This window comes from Taurulus bubalis (genome assembly GCF_910589615.1).
Source record: "Taurulus bubalis genome assembly, chromosome: 8".
Classification (NCBI taxonomy): Eukaryota; Metazoa; Chordata; class Actinopteri; order Perciformes; family Cottidae; genus Taurulus; species Taurulus bubalis.
The window spans coordinates 140,704-157,888 of NC_136596.1; the positions used below are offsets into that span (position 1 = coordinate 140,704).

The 17,185-nt window shown below is 37.7% G+C and overlaps 1 protein-coding gene across 1 annotated transcript in view; it reads right to left on the reverse strand.

Annotated features, from left to right (window-relative positions):
- LOC306740095 (regulator of G-protein signaling 3-like) overlaps positions 1 to 17,185 on the reverse strand; it is a gene marked incomplete at its 5' end in the record, with an annotated part of 30,974 nt that overhangs the window by 3,164 nt on the left and 10,625 nt on the right. The window contains 11 exons of the mRNA XM_079222206.1: positions 2,110 to 2,318; positions 2,401 to 2,649; positions 2,782 to 2,857; positions 3,178 to 3,332; positions 3,434 to 3,545; positions 4,476 to 4,559; positions 5,174 to 5,427; positions 5,516 to 5,555; positions 6,020 to 6,271; positions 6,345 to 6,441; positions 7,472 to 7,577. Coding sequence (XP_079078332.1) covers positions 2,110 to 2,318; positions 2,401 to 2,649; positions 2,782 to 2,857; positions 3,178 to 3,332; positions 3,434 to 3,545; positions 4,476 to 4,559; positions 5,174 to 5,427; positions 5,516 to 5,555; positions 6,020 to 6,271; positions 6,345 to 6,441; positions 7,472 to 7,577 — 1,634 coding nt within the window. The remainder of the gene's footprint in view (positions 1 to 2,109; positions 2,319 to 2,400; positions 2,650 to 2,781; positions 2,858 to 3,177; positions 3,333 to 3,433; positions 3,546 to 4,475; positions 4,560 to 5,173; positions 5,428 to 5,515; positions 5,556 to 6,019; positions 6,272 to 6,344; positions 6,442 to 7,471; positions 7,578 to 17,185) is intronic.

Sequence of the window (17,185 nt, forward strand, 5' to 3'; positions counted from 1 at the left end):
CCAACACTGAGTTGTTGAAGGTAATAGTGAGGTCGTGGGTGGGAGAGCATTTTCGTGGAAGGAAAAGTAGTTCAGTCATGTCAGGGTTTTTTTTTTTCAGGTGGTGTGTGGACATCCACTGAGAGATGTCAGTCAGACAGCAGAGATTTATGGTGCTACCTGTGTTTCTGATTGGCGAAACGAGAGGATCATTTGGGTGTCATCGGCATAGATATGGTAGGAAAAGCCATGCGAGTGAATGACAGAGCAGAGAGAGTTGGTGTACAGAGAGAAGAGGAGAGGACCCAGGATGGAGCTTTGAGGGACCCCAGTAGTGAGAGGACAAGGTTCAGACACAGGTCCTCTCCAAGTTACCCGGTAGGTGGTCGTTGAGGTAGGATGAGAAGAGGGAGAGAGCAGAGCCTGAGATACCAAGGTCCTGGAGGGAGGAGATGAGGATCTGGTGGTTCACTGTGTCAAAGGCAGCAGAAAGGTCCAGAAGGATAAGGACAGAGGAGAGAGAGGCTGCTCTAGCAGTGTGAAGCTGCTCAGAGACAGCAAGGAGGGCAGTCTCTGTTGAGGCCTTGAATCCAGACTGGTGAGTGTCCAGAAGGTTGTTCTGGTCTCTGTTGAGGCCTTGAATCCAGACTGGTGAGTGTCCAGAAGGTTGTTCTGGTCTCTGTTGAGGCCTTGAATCCAGACTGGTGAGGGTCCAGAAGGTTGTTCTGGTCTCTGTTGAGGCCTTGAGTCCAGACTGGTGAGGGTCCAGAAGGTTGTTTTGGTGGAGAAAGGAGGAGACTTGGTTAAAGATGGCTCGCTCCAGAGTTTTGTAAAGAAAGGGAAGGAGAGAGACGGGTCTGTAGTTGTTGAATTCAGACGGGTTGAGAGTGGGTTTATTCAGGGGAGGGTTGACTCTTCCTCCTTAGAGAGTCAGCAAAACAGCCAGTTGAGAGTGAGGTGTTGATGAGATGGGTGAGCAAGGGAAGAAGGTCAGGAGCAATAGACTGGAGAATGTGAGTTGGGGCCAAGGAGGTTGGAGAAGATAGAGAAAAGTTTTTGGGGTTAGAAAAATTGGATTCAACTCTGGATTGGTAGCACAGGCTTTTGGCTGCAGAGCTAGAGGCAGAGAAGGAGGAGAGAAGATAGTGATAGGCGAGCAGGTCATCGGCATGTTTGGATTTTCACCATTTCCTTTCCGATGATCGCATAGTGGCTCTCTCGGCACGCACCGAGTCATGTGTAAACGAGTCCGAGGCCTAAAGTATCTACGAGTAGATATGCACACAGGTATGGAAGGAAAACACATTTTTACAGGGCAATGTTTATACTCAGCCGGACACGAAAGACTCCTGTGTCTTTATCCTCCGAGTCTTCACTAACGATAAAGCTGACACTTCAAACCCCCACCTGGTTTTACACCAGAGTTGGTGATAATTAGCTACAGCTGTGTCCACTCCGCCCCCAGCTCATTAGTGGAATGGCCACCAATCAAAACTACTCTTGCTGAGGACATTAGCAGGGAATCCCTTTAACAAAGGTCTGTTTACCTCAAAGGTAGAAAGTAAAATAGAGCTTAGTCCCTAGTATAATTGGATTACAGAACAAATACTTTACCCCTAGCTGGTTTCGTTGCGTTTTCACTTGAGTGAAAGCAAGGTCCGACTCAAACAGTTCAGATAAGAAAGACAGTAAAGACTAACAATCTAGTAGACCAAATACAGCAGATACAATAATAATATTGCAGATAAAACTCTTTAAAGAATGTACTCAGGCAGGTCTATACTAGTGTGTACTGGTCTCTGCTGCTCTATACCAGTGTTTACTGGTCTCTGCTGGTCTGTACCAGTGCTTGCTGGTCTCTGCTGGTCTGTACTAGTGCTTGTTGGTCTATACTAGTGCTTGGTCTCTGCTGGTTTATACTAGTGCTTGCTGTTCTCTGCTGGTTTATACCAGTGTTTACTGGTTTCTGCTGGTCTATGCTAGTGCTTGCTGGTCTCTGCTGGTCTGTACCAGTGATTGCTGGTCTATACTATTGCTTGCTGGTCTCTGCTGGTCTATACCAGTGCTTGCTGGTCTCTGCTGGTCTATACCAGTGCTTGCTGGTCTCTCCTGATCTGTCCTGGTCTGTACCTTGGTGTCATTGAGCATCACCAGCATGTGGTGCAGGGACCCCCCTTCTTTGGTCAGTTGTTTCCTCAGAGCATGGACAGACGGGTGGCGGGGGCCTGTGCCGGGGTCCAGGTCCAGGCGGGTGAGGCGGTGGATGGTGCTGTCGGACAGGAAGCGGGGCGGTCGAGGTTCCTGCAGCAGAGAACCCTCAGAGAGCGAGCGGCGTAAAACTGAGCACAAGGAACAGGTGTTCAGCTGGACCCCGTTCAGGACCCCGTTCAGGGTCCTCAGACCTTCAGGAGCCAGACTCACCTGCAGGGCTAGGGGGGCAGGTCGAGTCCTCAGGATCCTCCTCCTCGTCATCACTCTCCTCCTCCTCTTCCTCCTTCATGTTGAAGTAATAGCCCCGACCCCTGACTCCTCCCACATTCTCCTGCCCCTCCCCCTGCTGCCGCACCTCCTCCTCCTCACGCCTCCTCTCCTCTTCTGCTCCTCCGCTCTCTTTCCAGACTGGACTCCTCTGGGAGGAAGAGGGGGAGGAGGAGGATAGAGAGGATACGGCTAGAGGAGGAGAGGAAGAGCAGGATAAGGGGAGAGGAGGAGAGGAAGAGGAGGAGGCAGAAATGGGAGAGTAAGGAGAGGGAGGTGGGAGGGAGGAGGAAGGGTGGAGGAGAGGAGGTAAAGAAGAAGGACAAGGGATGGAAGCCCGAGTGAGGAGGTCAGACTGACCGACAGAGAGGAGGCCAAACTCTAAAGGGAGGTCAGAGAGCTGAGGAGGAGGAGAAGGAGGAGGAGGAAGTTAGAGTAGGTGATGTACTTCCTGTCTGTCTTGACTTACAAGTGATGTACTTCCTGTCTGTCTTGACTTACAAGTGATGTACTTCCTGTCTGTCTTGACTTACAAGTGATGTACTTCCTGTCTGTCTTGACTTACAAGTGATGTACTTCCTGTCTGTCTTGACTTACAAGTGATGTACTTCCTGTCTGTCTTGACTTACAGGTGATGTACTTCCTGTCTGTCTTGACTTACAAGTGATGTACTTCCTGTCTGTCTTGACTTACAGGTGATGTACTTCCTGTCTGTCTTACCTGGTGGTTTTGTCCAAAGGTGTGAGCGACCAGCTGGAGTTGGGTATTGTCATGGAGACACAGACTGACTTTGAGTCTCTGCTCGACGCTGAACGCCTCGAGACTGAAGAGACGAGACGGAGACAGGAAGTAGAGGAGGAGCGGCTCGGAGGGCACTGAACACACACACACACACACACACACACACAATAAACTGTATTATTATTATTATTATTATTGATCGTGTGTGTGTGTGTGTGTGTGTGTGTGTGTGTACCCTCTCTGAGCTGCAGTGTGTTCAAGTACAGCGGACTCTGTAGGACGTTACAGCGTCCGGCTTTGTCCTCTCTTGTGAACAGCAGCAGGTCACTGTAGATCAACACTGTCACCTGAAACACACACACACACACACACACACACACACACACACACACACACACACAGACACAAACACACACACACAGACACAGAGACAGACAGAGACACAAACACACACACAGACAGACAGACAGACAGACACACACACACAGAAAGACAGAGACACAAACACACACACACACACACACACACACACAGACAGACAGAGACACAAACACACACACAGACACACACACACACACACACACACACACACACACACACACACACACACAGACAGAGACACAAACACACACACACATACACAGACAGACAGAGACACAAACACACACACACACACACACACACACACACACACACACACACAGACAGACAGAGACACAAACACACACACACACAGACAGACAGAGACACACACACAAACACACACAGACAGACAGAGACACACACACACACAGACACAGACACACACAAAAAGTATATTTGATGTTTAAACATTCACAGTTTCAGTGACCTTTGCTAATGAGCTGTGTGAGTGTACTTTACTTCTGGTCACATGACCTCTATTGTCCTTCTGGTTACATGACAAAATAAATGTAATAGTTTCAGCTCTGATTTGCAGTTTATTACATTTCATTTAGCTGATGCTTTTATCCAAAGCGACTTATAAGTGCATTCAACCATGAATACAAACTCAGAACAACAAGAATCAAGAAAGTACAATTTATTCAATAAAGTTAAACTACTAAGTGCTATCAGTAAGTGATATTTAAGTGCTACTTTCTTTGTTCAAGATATAGTCAGAAAAGATTTAGTTCACAGAGGAAGATTTAGAAACTTTCTGCTGTCCTGATGTTAATGGGGAGCTCATGCAGTACATGCGTACTTGTAGTTGTTTGGCAGTAGTACTGGTAGTACTGGAATACTTGCATTGCACCTACCTTTGCAGGCAGGAGGTCAGCCTGGTGTAGAACCATTTCCTCCGACATCAGCAGGGTTCTGTCTGGGCTGCAGAGGTCCAGAGGCTAAAAACAAAAAGAACATGTCAAGAACACAACAAAAACACAACATCACAACAAAAGAAAAGCTCAGAATCAGCAGTTTAACACAGAACCGTATATAAAAAGGGTCTCATGGAAACTTATCTCCTTACTCTATCTCTAAGATCCCTACAGAGGAAACTCATCTCCTTACTCTATCTCTAAGATCCCTACATAGGAAACTCATCTCCTTACCCTATCTCTAAGGCTGAGTCCTACAGAGGAAACTCATCTCCTTACTCTATCTCTAAGGCTGAGCCCTACGGAGGAAACACATTTCAGCTTGTAGACCCAGAGTTCGTGACCATAGGTGAGGGTTGGAACATAGACCACTCGGTAAATTAAGAGCTTCGCCTTCCGTCTCAGCTCCCTCTTCACTAAGACGTTCTGGTGCAGTAAAGAGCTGGCCCCTTGTTATATTAATGTGTTTAATATTATACAGTCAGGGTAATGGTTCAGTGTATACTCGGAACTTGGATTGGTCCTGAGTTCTGTTTAGGGTCTAGGTTTTAACTATGGAAGAAGATGGGGCTTTTGAGTCTGAACATGATGGAGTTTGTTCTTGGCACTAAGTTATGTTTCATGTTTTAGGTTCTGACCTGGACAAAGATGGGGAAGATGAGGGTTTTGGGTGCCAAGGTAATGTAGGTTCCATAGGCAGAGCAGGGCAGATGTGATTGGACGATGGTGCAGTTCTGGTAGTTTCCGTAGTCACCGGGCGGGGCTGAAGAGGAGGTCGAGAGGGGCGGGGGCAGGGTGGAGGTGTAGCCGCTGAGAAGTCGCCCTGATGACTCGGGTCGAGGGTCGTGGAGGAGGTTCTGACCTCTGCTGGGGTGAGTCTGGTACAGACGCCCTTGGGATCAACAACACAGGAATATCAGTATTAATACATGTATTGATCAATGCTCAGCATGAATAAGGAATTGTCAGGGTGGTGTTACCGATCGCTCCGTTATTGTCGTGATAAACTGGCTGCAGCAGCTGGAACACAGAGACAGAATACTATTATGATTACTGTAAAATAACTGTGTTGGACAGAACTAACAACATCGTGATCACGTTCTATCTGACTAACAGCGTCTGCTGAGAAAGTTCTACATAGGCTTCAGGGTTCCTGGAGGGGGAAGAAACCATCAGTAATGTTTTAGGGTTTGTTCTAGGTCAGCTGAAAGGTTCTGCATCATCTTTGAAGGTGAAAGATTGGATGTTGGGCTCGAGAGAAAAAACATCAGTAATGTTTTAGGGTTTGTTCTACGTCAGCTGAAAGGTTCTGCATCATCTTTGAAGGTGAAGATAGAGAAACATCATCAGTAATGTTATAGTTCTGGAGAAATATTCAAAGTGTTGTTTTGGGTCAGATGAAAGGTTCCGGTGAGATACCAAGTCAGGCTCAGATGGAGCCGAAGGTGGTTCCGTCTGTGATGAGGAGACACACTTTGACTCGCCTGTCCTCCTGGATTTACAGATGACAGGATGATGTAATTGTCTCCATGTGATGATGTCACGCGGGTGCCCTTAAGCGTGGTGGTGCGAGATGAGTACTCCGTCACCTCCTGGTCTTCCTCTCGCTCCTCCTGCTTCCTGTCCCTCCACAGAGAACCCAGAGCCCCCAAACTAGACCGGACCTCTGACCCCTGACCCCAACTGCGGCCATGCTTGCCCTGGGTGGGGTGAGGCAGCAACTTCCTGCCTGTTGTCTAGGAGACAATGGGGAGACAGTCACTTCCTGTTGTGACCAGCAGGTGTCGGACTGTTTGTTCAGAGACTCACCCTGTTGTGTGTTGGTGGGCGGAGCCAAGCTTCACATCCTGACCTGAGCTCTGGTAAACCTCTCCAGACCACCACCACGATCTGAGAGGAGCAGCTCCTGAGACAAACAAAGCATTAATGTTGATATGAAAAATAGCAAAGCAGCGCCGCTGTGCCTATTTTCGGACAAAAATGTTTTTATTTTGTTTGAACGTTTCCTTAATTATCTCCGGAACCACATCGTTCCACAACCCTTGTGAGAAGATACATATGGTGTAAAACATAATTAAAGTAACCGTTAAGTTTAAGTATTTATGTAAACTCTGCCGACTATACTGCTGCTCCGTCAGCTTGCCGCGGCGGCCGCAAGGTTTCACTAAATCCATGATAAATACCCTTTACAAAGTCAGATTTCCCTAACAAACACATCTCAGTAACCGTACAGGCTTGTGGGAGTCTAACAACGCAATCAAAATCCTTACAAACTCCATATTAGTACCTGTAAAATCACAAATCGGCCGGAGGTTTCTTTTTTTTCTTCTCTGTCTCACAAATCCCCTTCTTGTGACTTACGTGTACCCCCCACATTTCTAGAAACACATCGCACAGCAAGCGGGAAGGCTTTTGCAAATTGTAATACCCAGCAGCCTCTGGTGAGACGATGTATTGTCATAAAACAAGTAACCTTTCTATTTTTGAACCGAACGACACGTTTTATTGACAAACACCTTCCCAATATGTCAAAACTTGGTTTTGCAGTGATTTTTGTAGATTTTTGTAGATTCTGATTATTAAGGTCCAAACCTTTCCAAAAAGGTGTACTATTAGTATGTGGGATGTTGGTAAGGGCCTGAACCTGGTGACTTTTTGGGGGGAAATCTAGCTTAGATCATGCTGGACATTAATAGTTATGATCAAAATATGTTAAAAAAGTGTTTGTTTTTTTAAATCTATGTTTTTTTCACAAATAAATTCTGAAAAAAATGATATAAAATAATACAAGTAATATAACTCATTTGGGGTTCATGCGACACTGAGTTATATAAGTTTGAACACACTCAAGTATAAGGTTTTTATTTCCGCCTGAACATTCCTTTTCAAATAGATGCCAGCAGGTAGTACGTCAAGCTCTGATGGGGCGGCGTTACCTGATGGCGTTGGCGAGGTCCACACACTTCCAGGTCTCCACAGGAAGTCCGTTCAGCTGCAGGACCGAGTCTCCCTGACGGAGACCAGACCGGTGAGCCGGACCTCCTGCAAACAGAGACCTGTTGAACTGAAGGTCGGGTTTCTCCTCACACCGACATGGAAAATATATATCTACAGTTTGGAACAATGACAGCCCAGCAAGTGAGGCCTCGTCCAATCAGTTGACGGAAAAGTTCATGTCAGCATTCAAATACTTGTCTAGGACTCAAGGAGGGGAGCTGTCCGTAAGGATGTATTATTGTTTGACTGACTCATAATGTATAGAGTGTTCACATAGTGTTCATAGTGTTCATATAGTGTTCATATTGTTCACATAGTGTTCATAGTGTTCATATAGTGTTCATATTGTTCATATAGTGTTCATAGTGTTCACATAGTGTTCATAGTGTTCATATAGTGTTCATATTGTTCATATAGTGTTCATATGGTGTTCATAGTGTTCATATAGTGTTCATATTGTTCATATAGTGTTCATATGGTGTTCATAGTGTTCATATAGTGTTCATATTGTTCATAGTGTTCATATAGTGTTCATATTGTTCATATAGTGTTCATATAGTGTTCATATAGTGTTCATATGGTGTTCATATAGTGTTCATATAGTGTTCATATTGTTCATAGTGTTCATATAGTGTTCATATGGTGTTCATATAGTGTTCATATAGTGTTCATATTGTTCATAGTGTTCATATAGTGTTCATATTGTTCATACAGTGTTCATATAGTGTTCATATTGTGTTCATATGGTGTTCATATAGTGTTCATATAGTGTTCATATTGTTCATATAGTGTTCATATTGTACATATGGTGTTCATATAGTGTTCATATGGTGTTCATATAGTGTTCATATTGTGTTCATATGGTGTTCATGTAGTGTTCATAGTGTGTTCATAGTGTTCATATTGTGTTCATATGGTGTTCATATAGTGTTCATATTGTTCATGTAGTGTTCATATTGTGTTCATAGTGTTCATATGGTATTCATGGTGTTCATAGTGTTCATGTGGCGTTCATAGTGTTCATATGGTGTTCATAGTGTTGACATGGTATTCATAGTGTTCATATGGTGTTCATAGTGTTCATATGGTATTCATAGTGTTCATATGGTATTCATAGTGTTCATATGGTGTTCATAGTGTTCACATGGTATTCATAGTGTTCATATGGTGTTCATATGGTATTCATAGTGTCCATAGTGTTCATATGGTGTTCATAGTGTTCATCTGGTGTTCGTATGGTTTCTGATTCTGATTCTGATATGGTGCCCATAGTATTCATATGGTGTGCAGTGCTCATATAACGTTCATATATTGTTCTTAATGTGTATGTATAACATAGTGTTCATGGTGTTCATATGGCGTTCATAGTGTTCATATGGCGTTCATAGTGTTCATATGGTGTTCATATTGTTCATATGGTGTTCATATAGTGTTCATATTGTGTTCATATGTTGTTCATATAGTGTTCATATTGTTCACATAGTGTTCATATAGTGTTCATAGTGTTCATATTGTGTTCATATAGTGTTCATAGTGTTCATATTGTGTTCATATGGTGTTCATATAGTGTTCATATTGTTCACATAGTGTTCATATAGTGTTCATAGTGTTCATATAGTGTTCATACAGTGTTCAATTGGTGTTCATATAGTGTTCATATTGTTCATATAGTTTTCATATAGTGTTCATATAGTGTTCATATTGTGTTCATATGGTGTTCATATAGTGTTCATATTGTTCATATAGTTTTCATATAGTGTTCATATAGTGTTCATATAGTGTTCATATTGTGTTCATATGGTGTTCATATAGTGTTCATATAGTGTTCATATTGTGTTCATATGGTGTTCATAGTGTTCATATAGTGTTCATATAGTGTTCATAGTGTTCATAGAGTGTTCATACAGTGTTCAATTGGTGTTCATATAGTGTTCACATAGTGTTCATATTGTTCATATAGTTTTCATATAGTGTTCATATTGTGTTCATATTGTGTTCATATAGTGTTCATATAGTGTTCATATTGTTCACATAGTGTTCATATTGTGTTCATATTGTGTTCATATTGTGTTCATATAGTGTTCATAGTGTTCATATTGTGTTCATATGGTGTTCATATAGTGTTCATATTGTTCATATATTGTTCATATAGTGTTCATATAGTGTTCATATTGTTCATATGGTGTTCATATTGTTCATATAGTGTTTATATAGAGTTCATATGGTGTTCATATAGTGTTCAAATAGTGTTCATATTGTTCATATAGTGTTCATATAGTGTTCATACAGTGTTCATTTGGTGTTCATGTAGTGTTCACATGGTATTCATAGTGTTCATATGGTGTTCATATGGTATTCATAGTGTTCATAGTGTTCATATGGTGTTCATAGTGTTCATCTGGTGTTCGTATGGTTTCTGATTCTGATTCTGATATGGTGCCCATAGTGTTCATATGGTGTGCAGTGCTCATATAACGTTCATATATTGTTCTTAATGTGTATGTATAACATAGTGTTCATGGTGTTCATATGGCGTTCATAGTGTTCATATGGCGTTCATAGTGTTCATATGGTGTTCATATTGTTCATATGGTGTTCATATAGTGTTCATATTGTGTTCATATGGTGTTCATATTGTGTTCATATGTTGTTCATATAGTGTTCATATTGTGTTCATATAGTGTTCATATAGTGTTCATATTGTTCACATAGTGTTCATATTGTGTTCATATAGTGTTCATAGTGTTCATATTGTGTTCATATGGTGTTCATATAGTGTTCATATTGTTCACATAGTGTTCATATAGTGTTCATAGTGTTCATATAGTGTTCATACAGTGTTCAATTGGTGTTCATATAGTGTTCATATTGTTCATATAGTGTTCATAGTGTTCATACAGTGTTCATTTGGTGTTCATATAGTGTTCACATAGTGTTCATAGTGTTCATACAGTGTTCATACAGTGTTCATTTGGTGTTCATATGGTGTTCACATGGTATTCATAGTGTTCATATGGTGTTCATATGGTATTCATAGTGTTCATAGTGTTCATATGGTGTTCATAGTGTTCATCTGGTGTTCGTATGGTTTCTGATTCTGATATGGTGCCCATAGTGTTCATATGGTGTGCAGTGCTCATATAACGTTCATATATTGTTCTTAATGTGTATGTATAACATAGTGTTCATGGTGTTCATATGGCGTTCATAGTGTTCATATGGCGTCCATAGTGTTCATATAGTGTTCATATTGTGTTCATATGGTGTTCATATAGTGTTCATATTGTGTTCATATGTTGTTCATATAGTGTTCATATTGTGTTCATATAGTGTTCATATAGTGTTCATATTGTTCACATAGTGTTCATATTGTGTTCATATAGTGTTCATAGTGTTCATATTGTGTTCATATGTTGTTCATATAGTGTTCATATTGTGTTCATATAGTGTTCATATAGTGTTCATATTGTTCACATAGTGTTCATATTGTGTTCATATGGTGTTCATAGTGTTCATATGGCGTTCATAGTGTTCATATGGTGTTCATATTGTTCATATGGTGTTCATATAGTGTTCATATTGTGTTCATATGGTGTTCATATTGTGTTCATGTGTTGTTCATATAGTGTTCATATTGTGTTCATATAGTGTTCATATAGTGTTCATATTGTTCACATAGTGTTCATATTGTGTTCATATGGTGTTCATAGTGTTCATATTGTGTTCATATGGTGTTCATATTGTGTTCATATGTTGTTCATATAGTGTTCATATTGTGTTCATATAGTGTTCATATAGTGTTCATATTGTTCACATAGTGTTCATATTGTGTTCATATAGTGTTCATAGTGTTCATATTGTGTTCATATGGTGTTCATATAGTGTTCATATTGTTCACATAGTGTTCATATAGTGTTCATAGTGTTCATATAGTGTTCATACAGTGTTCAATTGGTGTTCATATAGTGTTCATATTGTTCATATAGTGTTCATAGTGTTCATACAGTGTTCATTTGGTGTTCATATAGTGTTCACATAGTGTTCATAGTGTTCATATAGTGTTCATACAGTGTTCATTTGGTGTTCATATGGTGTTCACATGGTATTCATAGTGTTCATATGGTGTTCATATGGTATTCATAGTGTTCATAGTGTTCATATGGTGTTTATAGTGTTCATCTGGTGTTCGTATGGTTTCTGATTCTGATTCTGATATGGTGCCCATAGTGTTCATATGGTGTGCAGTGCTCATATAACGTTCATATATTGTTCTTAATGTGTATGTATAACATAGTGTTCATGGTGTTCATATGGCGTTCATAGTGTTCATATAGTGTTCATATTGTGTTCATATGGTGTTCATATAGTGTTCATATTGTGTTCATATGTTGTTCATATAGTGTTCATATTGTGTTCATATAGTGTTCATATAGTGTTCATATTGTTCACATAGTGTTCATATTGTGTTCATATAGTGTTCATAGTGTTCATATTGTGTTCATATGGTGTTCATATAGTGTTCATATTGTTCACATAGTGTTCATATAGTGTTCATAGTGTTCATATAGTGTTCATACAGTGTTCAATTGGTGTTCATATAGTGTTCATATTGTTCATATAGTTTTCATATAGTGTTCATATAGTGTTCATATTGTGTCCATATGGTGTTCATATAGTGTTCATATAGTGTTCATGTTGTTCATATAGTTTTCATATAGTGTTCATATAGTGTTCATATAGTGTTCATATTGTGTTCATATGGTGTTCATACAGTGTTCATATAGTGTTCATAGTGTTCATATTGTGTTCATATGGTGTTCATAGTGTTCATATAGTGTTTATATAGAGTTCATATGGTGTTCATATAGTGTTCAAATAGTCTTCATATTGTTCATATAGTGTTCATATAGTGTTCATATTGTGTTCATATGGTGTTCATATAGTGTTCATATAGTGTTCATATTGTTCACATAGTGTTCATATTGTGTTCATATAGTGTTCATAGTGTTCATATTGTGTTCATATTGTGTTCATATGGTGTTCATATAGTGTTCATATTGTTCATATATTGTTCATATAGTGTTCATATAGTGTTCATATTGTTCACATAGTGTTCATATTGTGTTCATATAGTGTTCATAGTGTTCATATTGTGTTCATATGGTGTTCATATAGTGTTCATATTGTTCACATAGTGTTCATATAGTGTTCATAGTGTTCATATAGTGTTCATACAGTGTTCAATTGGTGTTCATATAGTGTTCATATTGTTCATATAGTTTTCATACAGTGTTCATATAGTGTTCATATTGTGTCCATATGGTGTTCATATAGTGTTCATATAGTGTTCATGTTGTTCATATAGTTTTCATATAGTGTTCATATGGTGTTCATATAGTGTTCATATTGTTCACATAGTGTTCATATAGTGTTCATAGTGTTCATATAGTGTTCATACAGTGTTCAATTGGTGTTCATATAGTGTTCATATTGTTCATATAGTTTTCATATAGTGTTCATATAGTGTTCATATTGTGTCCATATGGTGTTCATATAGTGTTCATATAGTGTTCATATAGTGTTCATGTTGTTCATATAGTTTTCATATAGTGTTCATATAGTGTTCATATAGTGTTCATATTGTGTTCATATGGTGTTCATAATGTTCATATAGTGTTTATATAGAGTTCATATGGTGTTCATATAGTGTTCAAATAGTGTTCATATTGTTCATATAGTGTTCATATAGTGTTCATATTGTGTTCATATGGTGTTAATATAGTGTTCACATAGTGTTCATATTGTTCACATAGTGTTCATATTGTGTTCATATAGTGTTCATAGTGTTCATATTGTGTTCATATTGTGTTCATATGGTGTTCATATAGTGTTCATATTGTTCATATATTGTTCATATAGTGTTCATATAGTGTAAATAATGTTCATATGGTGTTCATATTGTTCATATAGTGTTTTTATAGAGTTCATATGGTGTTCATATAGTGTTCAAATAGTGTTCATATTGTTCATATAGTGTTCATATAGTGTTCATATTGTTCATATAGTGTTCATATAGTGTTCATACAGTGTTCATTTGGTGTTCATATAGTGTTCACTTAGTGTTCATATTGTTCACATAGTGTTCATATTGTGTTCATATGGTGTTCATAGTGTTCATATTGTGTTCATATGGTGTTCATATTGTGTTCATATGTTGTTCATATAGTGTTCATATTGTGTTCATATAGTGTTCATATAGTGTTCATATTGTTCACATAGTGTTCATATTGTGTTCATATAGTGTTCATAGTGTTCATATTGTGTTCATATGGTGTTCATATAGTGTTCATATTGTTCACATAGTGTTCATATAGTGTTCATAGTGTTCATATAGTGTTCATACAGTGTTCAATTGGTGTTCATATAGTGTTCATATTGTTCATATAGTGTTCATAGTGTTCATACAGTGTTCATTTGGTGTTCATATAGTGTTCACATAGTGTTCATAGTGTTCATATAGTGTTCATACAGTGTTCATTTGGTGTTCATATGGTGTTCACATGGTATTCATAGTGTTCATATGGTGTTCATATGGTATTCATAGTGTTCATAGTGTTCATATGGTGTTTATAGTGTTCATCTGGTGTTCGTATGGTTTCTGATTCTGATTCTGATATGGTGCCCATAGTGTTCATATGGTGTGCAGTGCTCATATAACGTTCATATATTGTTCTTAATGTGTATGTATAACATAGTGTTCATGGTGTTCATATGGCGTTCATAGTGTTCATATAGTGTTCATATTGTGTTCATATGGTGTTCATATAGTGTTCATATTGTGTTCATATGTTGTTCATATAGTGTTCATATTGTGTTCATATAGTGTTCATATAGTGTTCATATTGTTCACATAGTGTTCATATTGTGTTCATATAGTGTTCATAGTGTTCATATTGTGTTCATATGGTGTTCATATAGTGTTCATATTGTTCACATAGTGTTCATATAGTGTTCATAGTGTTCATATAGTGTTCATACAGTGTTCAATTGGTGTTCATATAGTGTTCATATTGTTCATATAGTTTTCATATAGTGTTCATATAGTGTTCATATTGTGTCCATATGGTGTTCATATAGTGTTCATATAGTGTTCATGTTGTTCATATAGTTTTCATATAGTGTTCATATAGTGTTCATATAGTGTTCATATTGTGTTCATATGGTGTTCATACAGTGTTCATATAGTGTTCATAGTGTTCATATTGTGTTCATATGGTGTTCATAGTGTTCATATAGTGTTTATATAGAGTTCATATGGTGTTCATATAGTGTTCAAATAGTCTTCATATTGTTCATATAGTGTTCATATAGTGTTCATATTGTGTTCATATGGTGTTCATATAGTGTTCATATAGTGTTCATATTGTTCACATAGTGTTCATATTGTGTTCATATAGTGTTCATAGTGTTCATATTGTGTTCATATTGTGTTCATATGGTGTTCATATAGTGTTCATATTGTTCATATATTGTTCATATAGTGTTCATATAGTGTTCATATTGTTCACATAGTGTTCATATTGTGTTCATATAGTGTTCATAGTGTTCATATTGTGTTCATATGGTGTTCATATAGTGTTCATATTGTTCACATAGTGTTCATATAGTGTTCATAGTGTTCATATAGTGTTCATACAGTGTTCAATTGGTGTTCATATAGTGTTCATATTGTTCATATAGTTTTCATACAGTGTTCATATAGTGTTCATATTGTGTCCATATGGTGTTCATATAGTGTTCATATAGTGTTCATGTTGTTCATATAGTTTTCATATAGTGTTCATATGGTGTTCATATAGTGTTCATATTGTTCACATAGTGTTCATATAGTGTTCATAGTGTTCATATAGTGTTCATACAGTGTTCAATTGGTGTTCATATAGTGTTCATATTGTTCATATAGTTTTCATATAGTGTTCATATAGTGTTCATATTGTGTCCATATGGTGTTCATATAGTGTTCATATAGTGTTCATGTTGTTCATATAGTTTTCATATAGTGTTCATATAGTGTTCATATAGTGTTCATATTGTGTTCTTATGGTGTTCATAATGTTCATATAGTGTTTATATAGAGTTCATATGGTGTTCATATAGTGTTCAAATAGTGTTCATATTGTTCATATAGTGTTCATATAGTGTTCATATTGTGTTCATATGGTGTTAATATAGTGTTCACATAGTGTTCATATTGTTCACATAGTGTTCATATTGTGTTCATATAGTGTTCATAGTGTTCATATTGTGTTCATATTGTGTTCATATGGTGTTCATATAGTGTTCATATTGTTCATATATTGTTCATATAGTGTTCATATAGTGTAAATAATGTTCATATGGTGTTCATATTGTTCATATAGTGTTTATATAGAGTTCATATGGTGTTCATATAGTGTTCAAATAGTGTTCATATTGTTCATATAGTGTTCATATAGTGTTCATATTGTTCATATAGTGTTCATATAGTGTTCATACAGTGTTCATTTGGTGTTCATATAGTGTTCACTTAGTGTTCATATTGTTCATATAGTTTTCATATAGTGTTCATATAGTGTTCATATTGTGTTTATATGGTGTTCATACAGTGTTCATATAGTGTTCATATTGTTCACATAGTGTTCATATGGTGTTCATACAGTGTTCATGTTGTTCATATAGTGTTCATAGTGTTCATAGTGTTCATATCGTGTTCATATAGTGTTCATATTGTGTTCATAGTGTTCATATAGTGTTCATATTGTTCATATAGTGTTCATATTGTTCATATAGTGTTCATATAGTGTTCATATTGTGTTCATATGGTGTTCATATTGTTCATATAGTGTTCATATAGTGTTCATATAGTGTTCATAGTGTTCATATAGTGTTCATATAGTGTTCATATTGTGTTCATAGTGTTCATATAGTGTTCATATTGTTCACATAGTGTTCATAGTGTTCATATTGTGGTCATATGGTGTTCATGTTGTTCATATAGTGTTCATACAGTGTTCATATTGTGTTCATATTGTTCATATTGTGTTCATATAGTGTTCATATAGTGTTCATATTGTTCATATAGTGTTCATAGTGTTCATATAGTGTTCATATAGTGTTCATATTGTGTTCATATGGTGTTCATATAGTGTTCATATAGTGTTCATATTGTTCATATAGTTTTCATATAGTGTTCATATAGTGTTCATATTGTGTTCATATTGTGTTCATATGGTGTTCATATTGTTCATATAGTGTTCATATAGTGTTCATATTGTTCATATAGTGTTCATATAGTGTTCATATTGTGTTCATATGGTGTTCATATAGTGTTCATATAGTGTTCATATAGTGTTCATATTGTGTTCATATGTTGTTCATGTAGTGTTCATATAGTGTTCATATTATTCATATAGTTTTCATATAGTGTTCATATAGTGTTCATATTGTGTTCATTTTGTGTTCATATGGTGTTCATATTGTTCATATAGTGTTCATATAGAGTTCATATGGTGTTCATATAGTGTTCACATAGTGTTCATATTGTTCATATTGTGTTCATATAGTGTTCATATTGTTCATATAGTGTTCACATCGTGTTCATATTGTTCATATAG